The sequence below is a fragment of the Stegodyphus dumicola genome, chromosome 7 (genome assembly GCF_044657685.1).
Source record: "Stegodyphus dumicola isolate Sdum_Otavi_A_Nest chromosome 7, ASM4465768v1".
Taxonomy (NCBI): Eukaryota; Metazoa; Arthropoda; class Arachnida; order Araneae; family Eresidae; genus Stegodyphus; species Stegodyphus dumicola.
This window is the reverse complement of record NC_140774.1, coordinates 20,852,902-20,874,611: the sequence shown is the minus strand read 5'-3', so window position 1 is coordinate 20,874,611 and position 21,710 is coordinate 20,852,902. Positions and strand designations below refer to the sequence as shown.

General features: G+C 35.3%; 1 protein-coding gene across 3 annotated transcripts in view; it reads left to right on the top strand.

Moving 5' to 3' along the window:
- LOC118190615 (ecdysone 20-monooxygenase-like) overlaps positions 1-21,710 on the top strand; it is a 158,354-nt gene that overhangs the window by 110,727 nt on the left and 25,917 nt on the right. For all 3 annotated transcript variants that reach the window (XR_015041951.1, XM_085819952.1, XM_085819954.1), the window contains exons 4-8: positions 7,121-7,314; positions 14,688-14,889; positions 16,193-16,361; positions 20,189-20,352; positions 20,754-20,832. Coding sequence is in view for 2 of the 3 variants with exons in the window: in XM_085819952.1 (XP_085676078.1) it covers positions 7,121-7,314; positions 14,688-14,889; positions 16,193-16,361; positions 20,189-20,352; positions 20,754-20,832 (808 nt within the window). In the remaining variant the exon portion in view is untranslated. The remainder of the gene's footprint in view (positions 1-7,120; positions 7,315-14,687; positions 14,890-16,192; positions 16,362-20,188; positions 20,353-20,753; positions 20,833-21,710) is intronic.

Below are 21,710 nucleotides of genomic sequence, written 5' to 3'. Positions count from 1 at the left end.
TTAGATGAAATGTGATAATTTCGTAACTTCGTATTTTCTACCCCCCAATCCTTGAAGGACGGCTGGGAAGAGGCAAGATACTCAGTCGACCAAATACGAATGCTTACGATGGTGGTTATCATCCACCTAATTTTGCGTCACGGATCGGGTGCCTCTGTAGATGCTACTAGGTTTTTTCGAAAAGCGAAAACATGAACAATCATTTGTGTGCAAAATTTAGTAAATTTTCTCATGTAAACATGAATATTTGTTATTGTTCTAGGAAGTAATTTACAAATGCGTTAAGCAATTACTTTACGCTATAGATTACATGTTTATATAGCATTCGCTCGACATTCTTTCTTCAAAATAATTATTATAAAAAAATGAAGTTTTATTCAGCTGAAATTTATCGCACGTAAAATAAAATTTAATTTTTCAATATTTTTTTAGACCGTTCGCACGTTTAGCCGCCTAAAATAGTTATAGAAAAAGAATGAGTATATATTAAGCGTTAAGTGTTGACATACATTTTTCTTTCTTTGTATTTTCCTTCAGTCTTCTCAGTTCATCATATCAATGTCCAGTTTTCTTATTAAGATGACTTTACAAAACTTTTTTTGTCTTGTTATTATAAACGATTTGTATGCTTACTCATTTATTAAATACAATGTTCTTGGTGCTTACGCCCCATAAAATTCGATTCAACAGCAAAATCAATAATATCGCATTTATTTTAAATTAGTAATCTGGAAATAAAATAACATATTTAATATATTTTCCTGCTTTTTAAAGCTAATTTTATCGTCGAAAAATCAAGAGGGAAAAATTATGCAAATCATTGAATTTCTGAAGGACGCGTTTATAGTAAGAATATAACAAGTGAAGAGTTGTCAGGAATAAACTATTGGTAACATTCAAAGTATTATTTCTTTAAAAGAAACCTACATTCTATAAAAATGCATACTAGTTTTTACATTACGAAACCTAAAAAGAGATCTTCATTTTTACATCCCTGTCATTTGAATCTCGCCAGTTCTTAATATTCTCGCTTCTAATTCTTAGGCCTGAAATCATCCATAAATAATTCGAGAATCTAAATTTGTGGTCGACTCGGCGAAACTGTTGACTGAATATTCGTAGTTACTCCGTTGCGATGTGTGGGTAATTGTATTAGGCTGGCATAAACTTCAACAGTTAGAAGGGAAAGGTTCGGCGTGATCTTCGAACATAATTTACAAAGATTTGCCATCGTTGGTAAACGAGAACAATCACTCTGTGGACGAATCTATTTTTTAATTTAGGGAGGCTCGCTCTTTGAAAGCATGGAGAAAGAGGGAAACGACGCGAATATTTTTTAAATTTTCGTTTAGGAGGGGTGAATATGCTAAGTGAGAAATTACGCGAGGAAACACGGTATTAATTGAACACTTAATAACTTTTAAAAACTCTTGTACAATAAGTCACACTCAGTTTTTAAAGACGTTTTATGTGAAAACATAGCGCGTCTGTAAGCGGAAGAATTACGACAAATATTTTATACGTCGTCAAAAAAATTTTAAAAATGAATAAATAAAAAGTATTATCAATAACAATATACTGGTATTGTATTCATAAATTCGTTAGTAGGTAGCCGCACCGTAGAAAAAGAAACCACCCAACACGACAATGGGAAAATTATTAATGACACGTGTACTCAGTAGATGGCAGCACCAGTCATTAGAAGGTCGAAAACTCATAGTATCACTGGGTGTTGATTATCCGGCCTAAAGCCGGAGAAGCAGGTCACGAATAATTGAAAAACACACATAATCTCGCTTATCCGACAATCCGTATTATAAGACATACCATTGGAAAAAAAATTAGCGGCAAGAACTTTAAGTTCTGAATTGTCTTTTTGTTGTGTTTGTTCCCGATCCTATCGCCTGGCGCACCCGTCTAACGCTATGTGTCTGTCATTCTATGTACTGCGTAGAATGAACCTAGAGCCTGAAAGAATGAACGTAGACTCTGAAATTCTATGTATTGCATGGCATTCTGTTCATGGGTATGTGTCTGTGTGTGTCTAATTTGAGAAATGTTGTGGCTGAAATTTACGTTAAGTACAGAAAGAATGGCGACGAAAAGAAAGAAAATTGTATAGCGATGGAAAGAAAAGATTTGAGGCAATCAAGAGTCTGGGCAAGGGAGAGACAATGCAGAAGCGTTGCTGGCGACTTTGCTGTTGAGCAGGAATACTAGGAGACTGCAAAAGGAAGTGAATAGAAATACAAAAACGGTATGCATCAAGAGTTACAGAATGTTCATTAAAAGAAAGAAGAACTACGAAAAAGTGAGTGAAGCTTTGTAAGTTTAGTTTTCATAGTTCAGGCGTGCCTATTTCAGGTCCTATTTTATTTCAAAAGGCTTTGCATTTCGCTATTATTTCAATGAAGGAGATTCCTATTTCACAGCGACTGTCGAATGACTCCGACCGATGGAAGAAACGCTACGGTATCTGTCAGTTGAGTGTTTGTGATGAAAAACTATCATCGAGTTTCGAAGAAGTGAAGGCATAAAAGAAACTTTTAAGAAATTGATTAATTAAAACCGAAAGCCTAATGGATGATCAGATATTACGCCTTATATAAAGTGTTACCTAGTAACTCTTGCAGCCAGAACCGAAGCAGCAATCACAGGCTCTAAGCATACTAAGGCAAGACGACAATTTTAGCACGCAGTAATGCTACAGCAAACCTCAAAAACCCCAAAATCCCAAAAGTCTTACAATCCCCACAGTCCCAAAATCTTACAATCTAAGATTTAAAACAGTTTCAAAAAACGCTGTTCCTGTAAAATACTGTAGCCAGAAAAAATGCATGGGTTAGCAGTGAAATTTTCAAAGATTGGTTCTTGAAAAGAATTCATTCATCAACAGAGAACTTTTTGAAAGAAAATAATTTACCCAGAAAAGCGTTTTGTTGCTAGATAATGCTCCAACGAACCTGATGAAGACAAACTTCAAGAAGCTGACGTTAAGTTAATGTTTCTACCCCATGCTCCCAATGGCTACGGAACAGGGCGTTGTGGAAGAACTGTCGCAGGAAATTACTATCCACAATGACAGAAGAAACTGAAGAAGCGCACAACATGATTGAAAAACTGAAGCGTATCAATGTGAAGTGTGTTGCTTATTGCGTTGCACGGGCCTAGACTGACATAACGGTTACAATAACTGTTAAATCATAGAAAAGACTGCTATGGGATGATCAAAAGATGGAAACGGAGAGTACTGATGAAATCGAAGAAACCATATTACCTTTCATGCACCGCATTGTGATTAAGCATCTTTGCAAGAAATCGGAAGTTGGATGAAAATGAGCTGCATGAAATAAATGATGAATAAATTGTCGCTCTTGTCGTTTGGGATGAAAACAAAATTGAAAATCAAGATCAAGCACCAACTATTGAGCCTCGCAGAATTTCACATAACGTCGGTCGGAGCTAATGCTCTCGAAACTGCAATTCAATATACTGAACAACATGAAGAAACTACAGAAATCGAAATAATGATGTTGTAAAGATAACAAAGCTTGGCAACGAAGAAACGGAACTCCACAATAAAGCAGACTACGATAAAAAAATTTCTTTCAGGTATTACAGGACTGAACTTACGGTACTCTAAGTACTGTATTTAAATTCAAAGAATTCTTTAAGTTAATTGTTTCTGTTTTGTTGTGTGTTTATTTCTTTAAAAAAATTGAAAGCTTTCAGATTTCGTATTACGTTTAGAGGGGCGCTTTTTTTTCCATTCTCTACACACATACACATTTCGAGAGCATTTGGGCTAAAAATATTTAGAAACAGCATATCTTTAGAATTTCTGGAATTTGTTTTGTATCTTTATACATGTAATAAAAATGTTCCATTAGATGTAAAAAAACTGCGTTATTATTGAAATAGGACTGCATTTTTAGATTAAATAAGATGACTTGGTGAGAGTTGGAACAGACTGGCTTGGAGAGGACTGCGACTTTGCTTCGTAGTTAGCAAGATGACATTTGAAGAACACACATAACGCCATTTTATTTTTCAACAATGCACATTATCGCTGTGGGTGCGTTAGACGAACGAAGAGAAAAAGAGCGAGTTGTGACGTAATTACCTTTTTTATATTGAATTCCATTTCAGATCACGTGACACTTCAATATAGAGGATTTGGGGTTTAGATTTCATCGGTAAGTGCGCATCAGAACTGCAGGGAGTAAAATTGATTGCTGTAAAATTTAGAATGAAACGGAAGTTAAAGGGATATTAATTTATTATTTGAAAGCTAGATTTCATATTTTACATATTAGATATTTTACACACACATATATACGTAGCGTATTCGGAAACTAAGTACCGTTTCACTCTAGCGCCGTCGCAGCGCTGTGGTAGGCGTCCCGCGCATGCGCACTAGTCTTTCTTGTTCACTGACTTTCAATTGTCGCCATTTTGGTTGCTCTATGTTGTGTTTTCAGTTTGCTGTGCACATTCAAAATGTTTAAAACAATTAGTTCTCCCGCTGACTGTGAGATTCGTGCAGTGATTAAATTTTTGAACGCGAGGAATGTTAAATCGACCGAAATTTATCGTCAAGTGACAGAAGTTTACGGTGAATACGCGATAAGTGATGGAATGGTGAGAAAGTGGGTAAGAATGTTTAATGCAGGTCGAACAAATGTCCACGCCGAGGCTCGGAGTGGTCGGCCTTCTGTTGTCACCGATGATTTGGTAAGGAAAGTTGATGAAGCAATTCATGAGAAAAGACGCTTCACAATGACAACTCTTTCAGAGGCATTTCCACAAATTTCACGTATTGTTTTGTTCGAAATTGTGTCTGACCGCTTGAATTATCGCAAACTGTGTTCCCGATGCGTTCCAAAAATGCTCACTGATGTTCACAAAACAAAGCGACTTTTTCAAAGCCCTGACATTTTTCACGCGGTACAGTGATGAGGGAGAAAACGTTTCAAACCAAATTGTGACAGGTAATGAAACTTGGGTGTGTCATTTCACACCAGAATCGAAACAACAATCGATGGAGTGGAGACACACTCATTCTCCGAAAAAACAAAAGTTCAAAGTGACAATGTCATCACAAAAAATTATGTGCACTGTCCTCTGGAATAGGAAAGGCGTTTTGCTTACTGAATTTCTTCCCAGAGGTGAAACCATTAATGCGGCACGATATTGTGAGACTTTAACAAAACTAAGGCGTGCCATTCAAAGCAAACGAATAGGAATGCTCAGTAAAGGAATTGTGTTGCTCCATGACAATGCTCGGCCCCATACTGCTGGTGTCGCTCAATCGTTAATTCGACAGTTTCATCGGGAGCAGTTCGATCACCCGCCGTACAGCCCGGACTTGGCACCGTCCGACTATCACTTGTTCCTGCACATGAAGCGCGATTTTGGTGGCAAGCGCTTTGGATCTGACGATGACACGAAAAATGCTGTGGAGTCGTGGTTATCGAAACTGACGGGAAGTTTCTTTGACGATGGTATACAAAAACTGGTCACCCGCTATGACAAGTGTTTGATCATTGGCGGAAACTATGTTGAAAAATAGTTTAAGACATGTATTTTCATGTAAAAATAAAATTGGATTCGAAAAAATTGTTTTACTATTTTTTTCACAACGGTACTTAGTTTCCGAATACGCCTCGTATATATATATATATATATATAGAATTTCTTGGCGCCCTAGAAATAAAAATCCTCCCCGTACAGTGTTGCTATTGCTTGCTTTGAAATCGTTGAATTTGTTAATCAAAAGTTCGTTAAAATTTTACAAAATATGAAATAGAAAATAAAACACTCCTAATTCGGGCTTCTCAGGTGCTCATGGTCGGGACGCATATTTCACAAGTGCACATCAGCGTAGCCACTGAGTGAGGGGTTTCGAAAATGGACCAATGAGATTCTATTGAGCTAATTTGTGACACTAAATCTTCGTGCATGTGAACGCATATGTTGCTTATATTTTAATTTGCATTTGTTTCGCAGTTATAAATACATTGCGTAACAGTATAAAATCTCGTAATGCTTTCATTTTCTGAGTTTAAATAATCGCTGACATTTCACTTTGCGATTTTTCTCACGCATTAATATTTGGATTGAAATTCACGACATATTATCGCTCTTTACATCGAGAAAATGACTCAAGCTACAATTGGTCTCGAGTAGTACAGATTTACTAACATCTGTGGATTAAGAGAATTCAAATGTATATATTCATTACTGAGCTGAGAAGGACTGGAAGTGTTACAATGAATATAGTGTTTTCTTATTTCAGCGCTTGCATTCTTTTGACTTTAAAGTGTAAGATTCAGAATACATATTGTGTATGATCTGATTATATCCATTATTAACACTAAAAGTTATATGTGAATAAATTGAATATATTCGTTGTGGATAAGATAAATTCACTGTTTCTTGTTTAGACAGTGCATTTAAGATTAAACAATTCATTTGTTTGATTGTGATTGATTTGATTGAAATCCTCACAATTATTTTTGATCTAATTTCGCACGCGAAAGGTCATGTTGACATGACAGAAATATAACTGGATGCCCATTGGTCCAACCTAGAAGCCACATCCTCGGAGACTACACAGATGTGCACTTGTGAAATATGGTTCGGGACTACGTTATTCAAAATTCGATGGCTTGAATTCGATGAAAATTCGATGCTCGAAGGTACCGTTGTTTTTTTTCACATTGCGAGAAACATACAGAGATTCATGCAGGTTTTTCATTATTTAATTTCTTTAAATATAAACAGGGCGGTACGATTTGGTGGCAACATTGTGTAAAGGGAAACTGACATTTATAGTGAAGCGACGCAAAATGCCGTTTTGAGACTAATGGCCTTTCTGGGCTAAAAACAGTAATTTTACTTTAGTTTTGAGAATATTTAAATTTCTATGGAATTTCACAGCATATTTTTAATGCTATTTTATCAATGTATTCGAATCACCTTTGATCGACGAAATCAACAGAACTGACTACTGTCTCCAGCTTGTAATAAAGCTTTTAATAATTTTCAACTTTTCAAACTTTTAATGCATTAACCTTTGTTTCTAATCGCCGACTCGTTTTATTGTTGTTGTTTTCAGCGTTGGTGAGGAATGGTTACGGCTGAAAACTCTGCTCATGCCTGTTCTGCTGAACGATGAAAAATTGAATTACTTACATGGAAGCGTCAACGACATCTGTGATGACTTTACAGAACTTCTGCGGTCTGTGAGATGCCGGAAAACGTTTGTGGTGAACGACTTACAAGACGTTGTATATCGCCTGGCCCTAGAAGGTAAGACATTGCTTAGTTACTGAAAATCAAAGACTAAATCAACATATAAGACTCATTCTTATATCACATGGATATGATCTTCTTGATTCCAGAAGCAGTGGCGTAACTAGAAATACTGTCGCTCCTATTGCTATTGCTAAAAAATCAATAATTACAAAAAATGCCAAAACGACATGTAGGGAAATAAATTAAAACTCTGTTTATTTTCAAAGGAATTCTTTAATTCCAACATTTTAAAATTGTATTATTTTGCTTTTTTTTTTTTCTATTTGCAAAAGCATTGTGGAGGTCTATTGAATTGTCCATTTGCTATTATGCAGACAGTAGAGAAAGATTTCTTAAATGCAAAATATACATTTGGAGTTCTTAAATATTTTTAAATTGAGAGGAAAGTTCGCAGTAATGTTATAATATTTGAAACATTTGTTATGGAGATCGTGTTTTAGAATAAATGCAAAAATTCTCAAGGATTGCTCTTCCACGTTCCCAGATAAATAATTTACCCAAAAATTCGATTTTCCTAGCAATAACGAAATTCTAATAACGATATTCTGAGATACTTTCTTAAAGGACGTTGAAGTAATCTTATTCCTCAAACAAGGCCGTTCAAGGACATTACCCTCCTCCTACAGACCGATCTCTTTCTTGCCACCCTTAAGCAAGCTGCTTCAGAGACTTATCCTAGGAAGATTGCAACATGATCTACACAAGGCTCTAGGCGAAGTGACCTTCAACTTGGCTTTAAAGAAGGATCTTCAATGGATCACGTGCTGTACAACCTTACAACAATCAGAGACAGCAATCTGGTTAGGGGTAAGTACATAGAGGTACTTTCGCTTGACATCAAAGGAGATCTAACGCCTTTTGGTGTGCAGATATACTCATCTCATTGGACTCTGTGAATTATTGTTATGGGAGTTGGATATGGTATCATTCGAATAATCACCAGCTATCTGTCACAGAGAACATTAAGAGCTACCATTCATGGAAGCATCTTCCTTCACAAAAGACACAGACTAAGGCTGTCTACAGGGATTGTACATTGGTCCGACCTCATAAAACGTAGTAGTGGACGGAGTGCTTAGTCTATTGAACAATTTCACTCGGAATATACATTCACATGCACATGTAGACACCATCTTGATAATTGCTGGGGCGAGTTCCAAAAGAAGATCAGAGAACAGAGGAAATCAAGCGTTAGACTATGCGAACTGGTGCTCCCAGCATAGGCTTACAACAAGAAAAAACGGTTGCCATAGTAACTGAAAATCCCAAAATCCTAATCAGGCCTTCAATTTTTCAAAATTAAGGAGCACTTAGTCAAGATAATCAGAATGTTAAAATAGCTAGGCATTATTTTAGATGATAAATTCAATTGGGTTCTGCATATAGAACCTGAAAAATAAAATATCTCGACAATACTGCTCTTGATGACAAGGAAAAGCTGGGGCATCTTCTTAGAACTTCTAAACAAGTGGTCTCACTAGGTGACAGTACCAACAGTCTGCTATGAAGCATCAGTTCGGTGTACGACGTTAAATTCACATGAATTCAGAAACATTCTCAGCCTACAAGGGCAGATAGCCCTCTTAATCACCCAAGTATGCAGTGCTGCGCCGACAAATGAAATACTCAATCTTGAAGACCTCAAACCACTAAATCTGGTTGATCAAGAACAGGGCACAGCCGCGAAAGTCATAAGATTAAAAGTAAATACCATCACACACGATGCCACCTACCTGAACATTGACTATGAGAAGACAGTACCATCGGCAAAAACCCATCCTGCAAGATATAACTCATAAAGACCTTATTAGTGATGTAGCAGAAGGGACAGCAGCACTTGAAATATACATTGATGGCTCAGAAACTGAGGAGCCAGTGTCTTCCGCACGAAAATGAGGAATAACTATTTTTCTATGGTCAAGTAGACTAAGAAACCTTCCTAAGGCTCTCGGTAAGAACTTAAGAATAGTTGTACCCACAGATAGCATACCTAATATTGAAGCTATAAGTTGTGACGCCTCTAAAAGTGAACTGGTATATGCTATTAGGGAACTTCTCCTTAGAAGCAATGGCCTCATCACCGTGCAACGAATCAAAACCGCGTAGGACACGAGGAAAATGAAACAGCGGACGTGTTGGTACAGGCAGCAACAATATACACGTTCTCAGTTATGCGATATATTCTCAACTGTCAAAACTAAAACAAATAACTCACAATAAATGCGGATAAAAACTGGCGAAGGCAATGGGATACAAAGACTACTTTTCCACTACTCTCGTCAACCACAGAATCGGAAAATTCGATGCTGATCCAACTGTACACTGTACACTGAAGACTGCCTTACACCTGCCTATCTTACATAAGTTCGGCCTTAAAGACTCGGACGAATGCTACTGTCTTAAAGCAGGCAATTTGAGATATTGCTTACTTAATTGCACCCTAACACAGGACATGCATCTCTCAGAACAATCTGAAAATAATCTTCAGGCCTGAAGAACTCGACTAGTGAAAAATAAAAAAGGTCTAAAAAGAGCTGCCAAGGTAAATGCATTTATTAATGCTGATAATTTAAGGGCTTTCGTACAGAATATTACTCCTAACTCAAAACTCTATATTGCGAAGTAGATTGTTCTGTCTCACGTAACGTTTAGTCTGTATTGCGTATATTTTCCTCACGTTGTCTGCAAATAGTATGCAAATATTACTGTAAATTATTATTTAGATACTTGCATATATTCTCTAAAAATTTCCCATAATATCTGGCAAAGTATGTGATTCTATAAACTTGATGTAAATAGTCCTATAATTTATACATTGCAGCTTTTAAGCTTAGGATAGCTTGTTCACTCTTAGCAATATAGGATTCAAATGTACTTTCTTCAAGGGCCTTGTATACCCATGTAATATCCCTCCAGGCCTTCACTTGCACAGATAGTGTTTTTTCCCTCCAGAGGACATGCAATAATAGCTTCAGCATAACAGCAGGCCTGTTTTCCTCATGGGGGTGTAGAGTATCGTAACAATAAATTATATGAAGTGGTTTATATTAAAATTTTAAAAAATTTAACCAGTTAACATAAAAGTTTGTCTTCATCAGAACTGCAGTTAACACAAACGATTCTTCTCACACATTTAGCCTGTGTTCCATCTTTCAAACTAATCATTGCACCCATTCTTCTTCATCAGAGTTTCTAAACATATCCGCAAGATAACAAAAAAGAATTTGCTGTTACAAGAATCTGTATCTGGGTTCCAAAAACCTGTTCTTCACTGAGCTTATCTCTTTGTTTTCTTTTTGAATTATTCTCCCTTTCCTTTATCTTCCTTTTTTCATTTCTTATTATCTCTTCATATTCTTTTATAATGCTTTTTTTTTTTAACGGGTGTGTCAGTTTCGATGACAGTATTTCTTTTGAGTGGGTCCCTGTTTTCACTCTCAAAGCGATCTTTGAGGGTGAAAATCTATTTTTCCATTTTGGAAAAGAAAACTAGACGGGACAAACAAAAAAAAAAAAAAAAAAAAAAAAAAAATCTGAAAGGTTTCAGATTTTAAATTACGCCCAAAGGGACTTTTTTTAACGTTTTGTGTGTTACCTTTATTTATTAAATATCATGTTCTTTGCACTTAAACCCTAAAATTCAGTTCAATAGCAATGTCGCAAAATAATTTTAAAGCACATCTTTAGAATTTCGGATACACAGTTCCGCGCGCTGGAGATAAAAAGGTTCCCCCCTCGTAGTCTTGCCAGTGCTCGCTTTGAAATCCTTGAGTTTGTTAATAAAAAATTTGTTAAAGTTTCAAAAAATATGAAATCGTAATAAAACAAATTCCAAATTTCAAATTTGGGCCTTTCAGATGCCCATATTCGCAGTACAATTACGTCATTCAAATTTGGATGACTCGTTGTTTTATCACACTGCCAGAAACATGCATACATTTATGCAGATTCTTCATTATTTAATTTCTTCAAATATAATGCAGTACTCTAACATTTGGTGGCAACAATTTGAAAAGTGCTACGCCGTTTTTAGTGATTCGACGCAAAATCGCAAAGCGAAACAATAGTCCTTCAGGAACAAAGCCCCTTTGGGCTAATAAAGTAATTTGCATGTTAATATTTTAAGAAGAAATCCTAACTACATGAATCAAAATCTCGGGGACATCATATTGTTACAGACATTTCTGTTGATTTATAAAAAATATTGCGATTAGTAGAAAGTCACAGCAGTATTTAAAAACTTAATACATAAACAAAATAAACAGGTAAACTATTTTTAAAAAAGATCAGATAGCTTACATTAAACCAATTTTACGAAATATATCCCCCCCCCATAATCTAGCTGAAACGGAGCACGAGCACGCAATCTCTAACATATTTATCATATCAAATCATACTTAATCATAAATATGCTAATCAAACCAATGGTGCTAAAATAATTTATCGTTGTAAAATCATTAACGTATATTAAAACTGGAAAAGAATAATAATCAATGAATTTATTAACTACGCGTAATACTGATTGTAATTAAATGTTAATATATTTTTAATTATATTTATTTCCATTTCTTTCGATCGATGTAAGAATGTGAATCTTTCTTTAGCCCCAGAGGTGCTGTATATCTCGAAACTCACTTTTTGTCCGTATCATCTTTCTGCCCGAGCCACTTTTCAAACTGTTACGATCAAATGTAGCGCCATGCACTATTGAAAAAAATTAAATAATGCAATATCGTGTTTCAAGACAAAGCTCTTCTGGCCTAAAAATCTGAAAGGATTCAGATTTGCCCAAAAGAGCTCTTTTAAAGTTCAGTGTGGTTTATCAGTGGGGATTCACAAAGTTTGGTCACCAAGTTTCGCGACTTTTGGAGATTTCTTGCCAAATTTGGTGAGAGAAATTAGCCGCCAAAAACCATTGCCAGCCTTGGCTATGTTAAAGGGACTTGCTGCTGTAACCGTATTTTTCCAGCGAAACGTGAGCTTCTCATGTTACATTATACAAAGAAACTGCAATTTTACAGTAAAATGTAAGATATTTAACTTTCAAATTTGATCTTTTTTTACTCTGAGTAACAAATTAAGCGATTGAAAAGCAATAATCGCAGTTATTAAAAACATTTTTTTTAATAAAAATGCATTTAAATCAGCGGTTCTCAACCTTTTGGCTAACGCGTACCATCTAAATAAAAATTAAAAACCTTTAGTACCACCACTATAAAATACAACTACCACCACCACTCTTGAACACAGCTCAGATCGCATAAATTTACGAGTATTAAAGAAAAACCTTAATCATGATTATGGGGTTTAAATTTTTGAATTTAGTGATTAAAAATACTTTACTTCTTTGCGTACCACCTGTTTATCTCTTGCGTACCACCAGTTGAGAACCCCTGATTTAAATCATGAGAGATGTCTAATTATAAATATTAAATATTTTTATGAAATGACACTAGGTTGGCTCATTAAAATTGCTGTATAGTGTTACAAATTTTGTACATAGGTAAATAATTTTAGTGAAATTATATGCGAAATTGTAGTATGCAAATTTCAAGAAGCGAAGCTTTGCCGAAAAAGTAAGAATACAGAGCAAGTCTATTTAACATAGAGTAAATGCATGTCTTGCTAAATTGACAAGATATCTCTAAGTTGGCGACGTTTTTGGAGCCAAATTATTAGTCACAAAAAAGTCGTCAAATTTGGCGAGAAATCGCCAAAAGAATTAGCGTCAAATTTGCCAAACTTGGCTACATTTTGCTTCAGTCCATATATAACTGTAATTGATATTGTGATTAAGTAAATGCAATTAATCTAGATATGCAGCTGTAACTATATCCAGCCCTTAGATGTAACTTTAATCGTAAATGCCTTCCTATAATAAAGGGAATTTACTCGAGATTTCTCGGCGGCCGGCTGAGAACTCTAAGAATGGCGAGAGCATCTGGTTTCAGTTGTTTGTTCAAAGCCGAGTTCGAAGCACTGAAATATCTCCGTGTGAGCTTCGCTCTTTAGATGCGCTTTAAATTACATTGTGTTCACCATTCTTAGTACTTTGAAGCGTAATTGTAGTCTATAGATAGTAGATGACTGTAGTCTGCGATCCTGTGAAGCGTTACTTGTATTTTTGAGGAAATTTCCAAAAGCTGTAAAGTGTTCTTTTTTCAGGAGGGAGGTAAAATAAATGTTATAAAGCTATCATCAATTCTGTGTCCATTCAATCTATTACGAACGCAACAACACTTTTTTTTCCTTTTTCATGGTAACTCTTTCAGCTACTCGAAAGGCTAGTTGTCCAAGAAATAATATGGTAAGTGTAAAAAAAAATATCGAAACCTCTAACACTCTATCAGAAATTCTAAAGATAGGCTGTTTTTAAATACTTTTTGATTTTTCTCTTGAATTTATGTGGCGTAAAGTGCGAAGAAGCGATGCTTAATAATAAAGCTGAAAAGACAAAAAGAAATGTTGTTAGCAGGAGCGATTCCAAAAGCAGACTGGTAACCTGCGACGTGCAGCATAAGACCTTAACACAAACCCTCTGGTGCGACATTAAAATCTGAATGCTTTCAGAATTTATTTATTTTTATTTTGTAGAGACATTAGGATTTTCAGAAGTCGGAGAGATGAAACATTAGCAATCGCCTTCGCCGGGAATCGAATCACGGACCTCTGAAATACCGGCCCAGCGTGCAGAACCACTACACCACGAAGGCACGCTAGGAAAGAGGGAGAAATACCTTATATATACTCCCCCTTTTAAAGGGCGACTGGGGTTTTTAGGAAACCCAATCGCCAAATCCTGGGTGTGGAGAGTCATCATCCATAACCCTTTTAGTTCGGGCGCCACTGTAGAGACATTAGGATTTTTTGGAAGCTTGAAAGATGAAAAAATTAACAACCGTCTTCGCCAGGAATGGAACCACGGACCTCTGGAATACCGGACCCAGCGTGCCGAACCACTACACCACGAAGGCACGCTAGGAAAGCGGGAGGCGGGAGAAATACCTTATAATTTATTTATTTTTATTTTTTATTATTTATTTTCTGCATGTGTGCATCATTTAAATTTTACAAATTTTCGTGAAATATTGATTTTTTTTTTTTTTAACTGGATCAGATATAGCGAACGAAACTTTCGATCTTTTGGAGTTTGCTATAGCAAGGGTTGACGCAATAGTACGAAAGCAATCACTACGTAGATAAATCTTCAAGAAGGGAGAAACTACTGGAATTTTTTTAATTTTCAGAATTAAGGGGGGGGGGAATACGGCATTCATTAATGCAATAAACATTTCTTAACATTTGGTTCTTGCATTTTATTGCGAACTCCCAACTGTTTATCACATTTATGCATTTCTGCCTTTCAGCTATCTACATGATGAGTTTGGACTGTCGCCTGGACTGCCTGAAAGTGGATTTGCGACCTGACACACCGGCTTTTGCCATGATTTATTCGGTGAAACTTTTATTTGAAGCATTCCAGGAACTTTATTACGGGCTACCTCTTTGGAAATTTTTTAAAACCCCTTCCTATAAGAAATTGGACAAAGCCGAAAGTATCATGTATGAGTGAGTATGAAAGGAATCTGTTCTCGCGTTATTATTACGCATTTATTACGATTAATTGTATCAAAATAATATTTCCTTAAATTGTGGTTCACGGTATTGCACGACAGGAAATAAATCTTCCACAGCAATTTTATACAGCCTTTGCTTCCTACAATGGCGTCGTAAATCAAATCGATATAAAACGTCGCTATAAATGCACGTTGACCATATTTTCGGAGATAAAATCCAGGATACTGCATATAAAATTAATTTCAGTTAACAAATTAAATAATTAAGTTGAAAAGCCTAATATTATTTCGTTCATTTCAAAGAAATGTTGGCATAAAGAAATAAATGGAAATTTTCAACAAAATGCTGAAAGGTGTCGCATCAAAAGTAATGTCTCTTTTTCGACAGAATTTGTTAAAACGTGTTCAAGATTCATTCCTATAAATTCTGGCTTGCAGGCACGCGGTACTAATCTGTTGAATGCGGTATATACTGTCAAAAATAGGAAAGAAATGTACAGTAAAGGTGTTTTGAATATTCGCGAGTACAACTAATGGTTCAGTAAATTTGGCGACTTTCTGGAAGTTTCAGGAAAACGCACATTCAAAGCTTTAGACGCGATTTTTTCCGAAGAGACTATTGAAACTACAACGATAATAACTTTTTTACCGCCTTGTTGATATCCTGGTAAAGAAGCCATCTACTATGCGCCTGGGACCAGGGTTCGAATCCCCGCAGAAGGGATCAGTGTTTATAAGTGAATAGCATCTTTGAGGCATTAAAGCACTTTAAATCTGTTAACGCAGAAAGTTCTCTCGAGAGATTGCGGTAGGAAGAGAGAGGGAGAAAAAATTTCAGATCCATCTTCCATGGTGTTCTTAATCAAAATTGGGAAGGCACTTTCCCCAATTCGACGACGTAATTCGGTCTCCTCCTCCCGTCGTGCCTCTTGGGCAGCGATGCCCTCGATGACAAGACGGGTGAGTTTGATAGATACCTGTTTTTGAAACACGCTGTATATTCCAAGTCGCGCTTTCGAGACATGAAAAAACGCAAGCTAAATTTCGTCAATCGGCCTATTAGAGCGGGAGATATAGAACAGCCCCCCCTTTTTGTGCAAGGTGTACATTATTGAAATGTATTCGTGGTCGAGTAAAATTGCCTCGGGGGTCACCAGTTTGTGACCACTAGTTTAATGTATAAATTTTGTCCTTTCTCATTTTTTACTTGATGCAAATTCTAGTAATTTATTATAATTTCTCCAGTCTAAATTGTGCTGATTACATACAAAATTTTTCCATTGTCCTGTTTGCAGTGCAGCCAGCAGACGCATCGAAGAGGCAATCGAAAGAATCCGGCACGAAGACGGCGAGAAAAGGGACAGAGAATTAAGCGTGCTGCAGATTCTTATAGAGTGCAAAGACATATCAGATAAAGAAATCAAAGCTTCAGTCATCGATTTCATCTCGGGAGGTATATTCACTGTAAGTAAAAAAATTTTTAAAAAATTGAATATGGACACAACATAACTTCCTTATACGGCCTTTTAAATCATACACATATTTTGCTGCATTTCATTTAAATTTATTTCATTCGAGATACATTTCTCATTCAATTAATTCAGTTTTCACTTCGCGGCAAGGCAAAAAATACGTAATAAATCAATATCTTCAACTGTGAAATACAGTAAAACATAAAACACCTAATACAGTTAAAAAATATTATTAGAGAGTTTCTACCTAAACACGAACAATTTGGCCAGCAGGCAGGAAGACAGATTTTTCGGTGCACGATATTGGAGTTAACTTTTCGCCCTACTGGGAAAAAAAGATCTTGAAGTTGATGTACCAACTGCCTTAATTCACTACTCGACAAAGAATTTCCAGTGTAATCAAATGGCGGCTGTTAGGCTTAGTACCACTAGAACATTTAAATTGTTGATAGTTCTACAACTATTGCGTGTGGATTAGCTAAAGGCATAAAACCCTTAACTGGAACATAAGAACAACATAATTCAATGACTTTTAAAGCAAAAAATGCACAATTTACCAACACAAACATGGGTTCACCGAGCTGGGTTTGGTGCGGCCGATCGCAACCAAAAAGGGAAGTGAGCAAATACAAGTAATAGCAGCCCCATATACAAAATTTGAACGTACTGAGGCTACTCGTTTTTGAGTTATGCGAAACACATACATACGTACGTGTACGTACAAACGTCACGGGGAAAAAAATATCCTCTAAATTCAGTGTAAATCCGTTTTACAATCCGTTTTGGAAAATGAGTCCTTTATTCTATCTACACGTACAAACACTCAAAAAAAAAAAAAAAAAAAAAAAAAAATCGTTCAAATGGATTCGAAAGCGATCATAATGAATAGTTTCGTTTAAATATACCTGAAATTTTTTGTGATTACAATACTTCCTTTAAGTTGTAATGTTGCGCGCTTCCAACCTGCACGCAACAATAGTGGTGACTGCTATGAACTGGAAAGTATACTGCTATGAACTGGAAGTGACTGCTATGAACCGGAAAGTCTTGAGAAGAGATTTAATCCCTTTTTATTCAACTTTAGAAATTACAGGTGCGTGCTCTTGACGCTCACAAACTACGCCGACCCGGCGGTAAAATAAAAATAAGAAACTAAAAAAAGAATAATAACAAGTGACTAACTACGAGGCTCTCTAAAACGTAACTAACCTGATCGCGTTCTAAGATACCGCTGACAATTCAGCAAACTTCTGAATATTACGTTGAAAGATTTAACTATCTACCGAGGCAAGCACACAGGCCGAAACGCGTGGTTCTTCAATTTCTAACTAGCCACCTCCACGCTCGTGAAGCAAGAAAGCACACTTTCGAACTTGTTTCCCTTCTATTTAACTCAGAATACTTCCGCTGACTATTTTGAATACTTTGTGTGTTCTACTAAAATTTACATACTTTGGCATTGGCAATTCCAGGGGAAAGTAAGGCTTGACAGGAAAGATAGTTTAAACTTAAAATAAATGTTAGTTAAAATAAATATAAACCCTACAAAGTCATACAGTGAAGTAAAAATGACGTTGCAGAGTCAAGTCTGTTAGAAATAGGGCATGCTTTTGAAACTCTTTTACCCGGCTCCGTGAATTGAGTATTTTTTTATTCTTATGTGCTGGTAAATTGTGCATTTTTTGCTTTAAAAGGGATTGAATTACATTGTTTTTATTTTCCGGTTATGGTTTTTATGCCTCTAATTAATCCGCATGCAAGAGTTGTAGAATTACCAAGAATTTAATTGTGAATTTAAGTGGCGCTAGGCCTAACGAGGTCGCAATTTGTTTACATTAGAAACTCTTAGTAGAATACTGAATTAAGTCAGTTTTTGTACCAACTTCAGTGTCTTTATGCCCGGTGGGATCGAAGGTTAACTTTCAATTTTGTGCACCAAAAACTTTGCCTTCATGTCCTTTTGCCGAAGTGCTTCTTTTTTGTCGAAACTCCAATTGTAATTATAAAAATTGCTTTTTTAACTGTTTTTAATTGTATTTCGTGTTCAAAACTGACTATGAAAGTAGTCCATTCTAAAAAAACTAAACTGCAGAAAGAGAAGTTAAAAGAGAGGAGAACCTTAAACAGTTTAATGTTAAAAGAGCTGCAGAAACTGACAGTAGATGCAATATACAAGGTGGTTAAAATTAAAACACCCGTACTCTGAGTTCTCTATACAGCGAACTACTGAGTGTTAAGGGCTTCAAAATTGTTGAACATACTATTCAAGACATGGGGAACCGGATTACGTAAAAGAAAATTAGTTTCAGAAACACCGATAGTTGGCGCTGTACAACAGAACATACGCTGAAAAGACACAAAATACACTTTATAACACATTTTATTCGAGCGTACCAAACATTCATATCACAAATATGAATTCACTTATCGATGCAAGGGAAGCTGCTGAATATGGTTTCCTTCTTCAAGATGTAAAATCTGCAGTCCGTGGACAGCTTATTCAACTGCGGATCGTAATTGGTCCGTTGAGATGCTTCCCACATGCAGAGTGATACTCTCTTTCAAATCTGCCAAAGTTACCAAACGTTGTCGATAAACTAGATTTTTTAAATAACCCCTCAGCGTAAAATCAGGTGGATTAAGATCTGGAGAACGAGATGGCCAGAGAGTGAAACTGCAGTTACAATGACAGTTTAAGTTTCTTAACTTTTTGTGTTCTTCCTTTTTCATATCAGTAATACAAATTGAAAAGGAATATATCTATACCTCGTGGTGGTTCTTTTTTTTTTTTTTTTTTTTTTTTTTTTTTTTTTTTTTTTTTTTTTGTGTGTGTGTGTGTGTGTTTGTGTGATTATTTGTGCTTTTTTAAGTATATTTTCCATTGCACAGCGCCACCTATTGGTGTTTCTGAAACTTATTTTTTTTCACGTAATCCGTTTCCCATGTTTTGAATAGTATGTTTAACAATTTTGGGGCCTTTACACTCAATAGAGTAGGGGTGTTTTAATTTTAACCACCTTAATAAAAATGATAACATAACGTTATCAATTAAAACGCACTGCATATTCTAAGAAAAATTCTTGAAATGAAAGGTACTGATCAAAAAAGTTACCAGCAATTTTACGAAATTGCGAAACAACTGAATAACTAGTGCACAATTAAACAAACAAGAGGTAGACTAGTTCTCTGTAGGAAATTAAAAGATTTTCTAAAAGAAATTTTAAAATGAATTTCAAAGTTGCGTAAATATCTTATTTTGCTGTTAATTTTTTATTATTATTTAAGGATTAATATCTGAAGCAGTTGTTATTTATTATTTACTTTAAATTACAATTGAGATCATGATTTGTAAAACACTAGTCTTCCTCTATTGAACTCAGCACATTATTAAATTGAAATGCGTTTGAACGGAAGTGATTTTAATAAGCGGCGAGTGTATTTATATAATTCTATTTAATATTTATATCAAATGAGTTCTAAATAATTTTCAGAAACATTAGGCGTAATTCATAAATGAACTTTTGGTTAATCCACTTTAAATGCGAAGAAACTCCAGTTGTAATGATTTCTTTCCTGGTTAAAAATGCTGTGAAAATATGTATTTATATAATTCTATTTAATATTTTCATTAATCTGATTAAATTCTATTGCTGATTTAAATCATCCTTCTTTTTAACATTACCATTCAATTAATATCAAAATAATCACGATCCCATTAAACGACGCTTGTTGTAGTATGATAATGAATTATAATTTAATAAATAAATTATTAATTGCTTAAAAATTTGTAGATTACTGCTATTATTTTTTTTCTTCCAGGTCACAAACGCTTTCACTTTCTTACTCTACCACCTGTCTCGAAATCAAGATGTCCAAGAAAAGCTGTACAGAGAAGTCTCCGACATTGCCAAAGATTCAGTCATTACCAAAGAAACGCTCGACAAGTTACGTTATTTGAAAGCATGTGTCAAAGAATCGTTCAGGTATACATCACCTAATTCTCATACGGTCCAACTACATTATAGCGAACTCAGATATAATGAACTTTGTAACACTTCAAACACAGTAATATATGTCTGTTAGGGTATTGGAATATTTAAAAGACATTATGAACAGGCCATAAAAAAAATTTTGCGTTTTCCGGATTAAAACTGGGTGAAGCTATTTATTTATTACCTCATTGTTATTCTGAAGGATACTTTTTCTCAACGCTGTACACACATCGTTATACAGAGAACATTGTAACAAACATTGCTATCAAAATACCCGTGAACAAACGGGATCACATTAAGTGGCACCTACTGTATAATTTTCATTATTGGTATTTATTATAACGATAATCTGTATATTCTAATGATTATAATTATCAGTATATCATTTTCAGGTTGACTCCTACGATACCAACAATAACAAGGATACTATCCGAAGATATTATATTATCAGGGTATCACATACCAGCAGGGGTAAGTTATATTCTTAAATTATTCTTTGACAATTATCCTTGTTCTTTTAAAGATAATTTTTTTACGAGTTTCTATTTACTATCACTCTTTTCGTCTTCTGGATACAAAACAAAGGCATGAAGATTCAAGCATAGAGATTGAAATTTTACAAAATGAAAAGGACTGTTGCAAATGAACGATAATATGTTTTTGAAGCATTTACGTATATAAATATCTGATGTGGTTACCGCATGACTTCTTTTACAGCCTATTAAATTATACACACTTTTCCTGCGTTTTTCTTACCAACGACAAGCAAATCTTGCACTCCTTGTTAACTATGAATTTCGTGGACTTGTTCAGATGTTACCGTCAGACAAGTGCAATAAGTCGCAATACATCTTCATTAAAATTTGTAAAATACAGAAACATCTAAAAACAACAACAGTTTAAAAAAAAATTATGATTAGAGTTTGTATACAAAAACAGGCAATTTGGCCAACGGGCAGGAACACAAAATTTTCGGTCCACAGAACTGAAAGTTAATTTTCGATGCCACTTTGCAAAAAGACAATGAAGTTGGCGCACCAATTAACTTAATTCACTATTCTATTAAGAGTTTCAAATATAAACAAATGGCGACCGCGTTGGGCCTAGCGCCAATTAAACTTTTAAATTGTTGAAAATCCTTACTATGTTTCGGGTAAGTTTTTTGGTTAAGGTTCAAGCCCAACATAATTCAATCACTTTGAAAGCAAAATATGCACAATTTACCAACATAAAAGAATAAAAATACTGAGCACACCGAGCCTGTAAACCCTTTCTGGCACGCTACCTTTTAAAGTCGGAGTTTTGATTTAAAAAAAAAAAAGAAAGAAAGAAAGAAAGAAAGGTAGGCA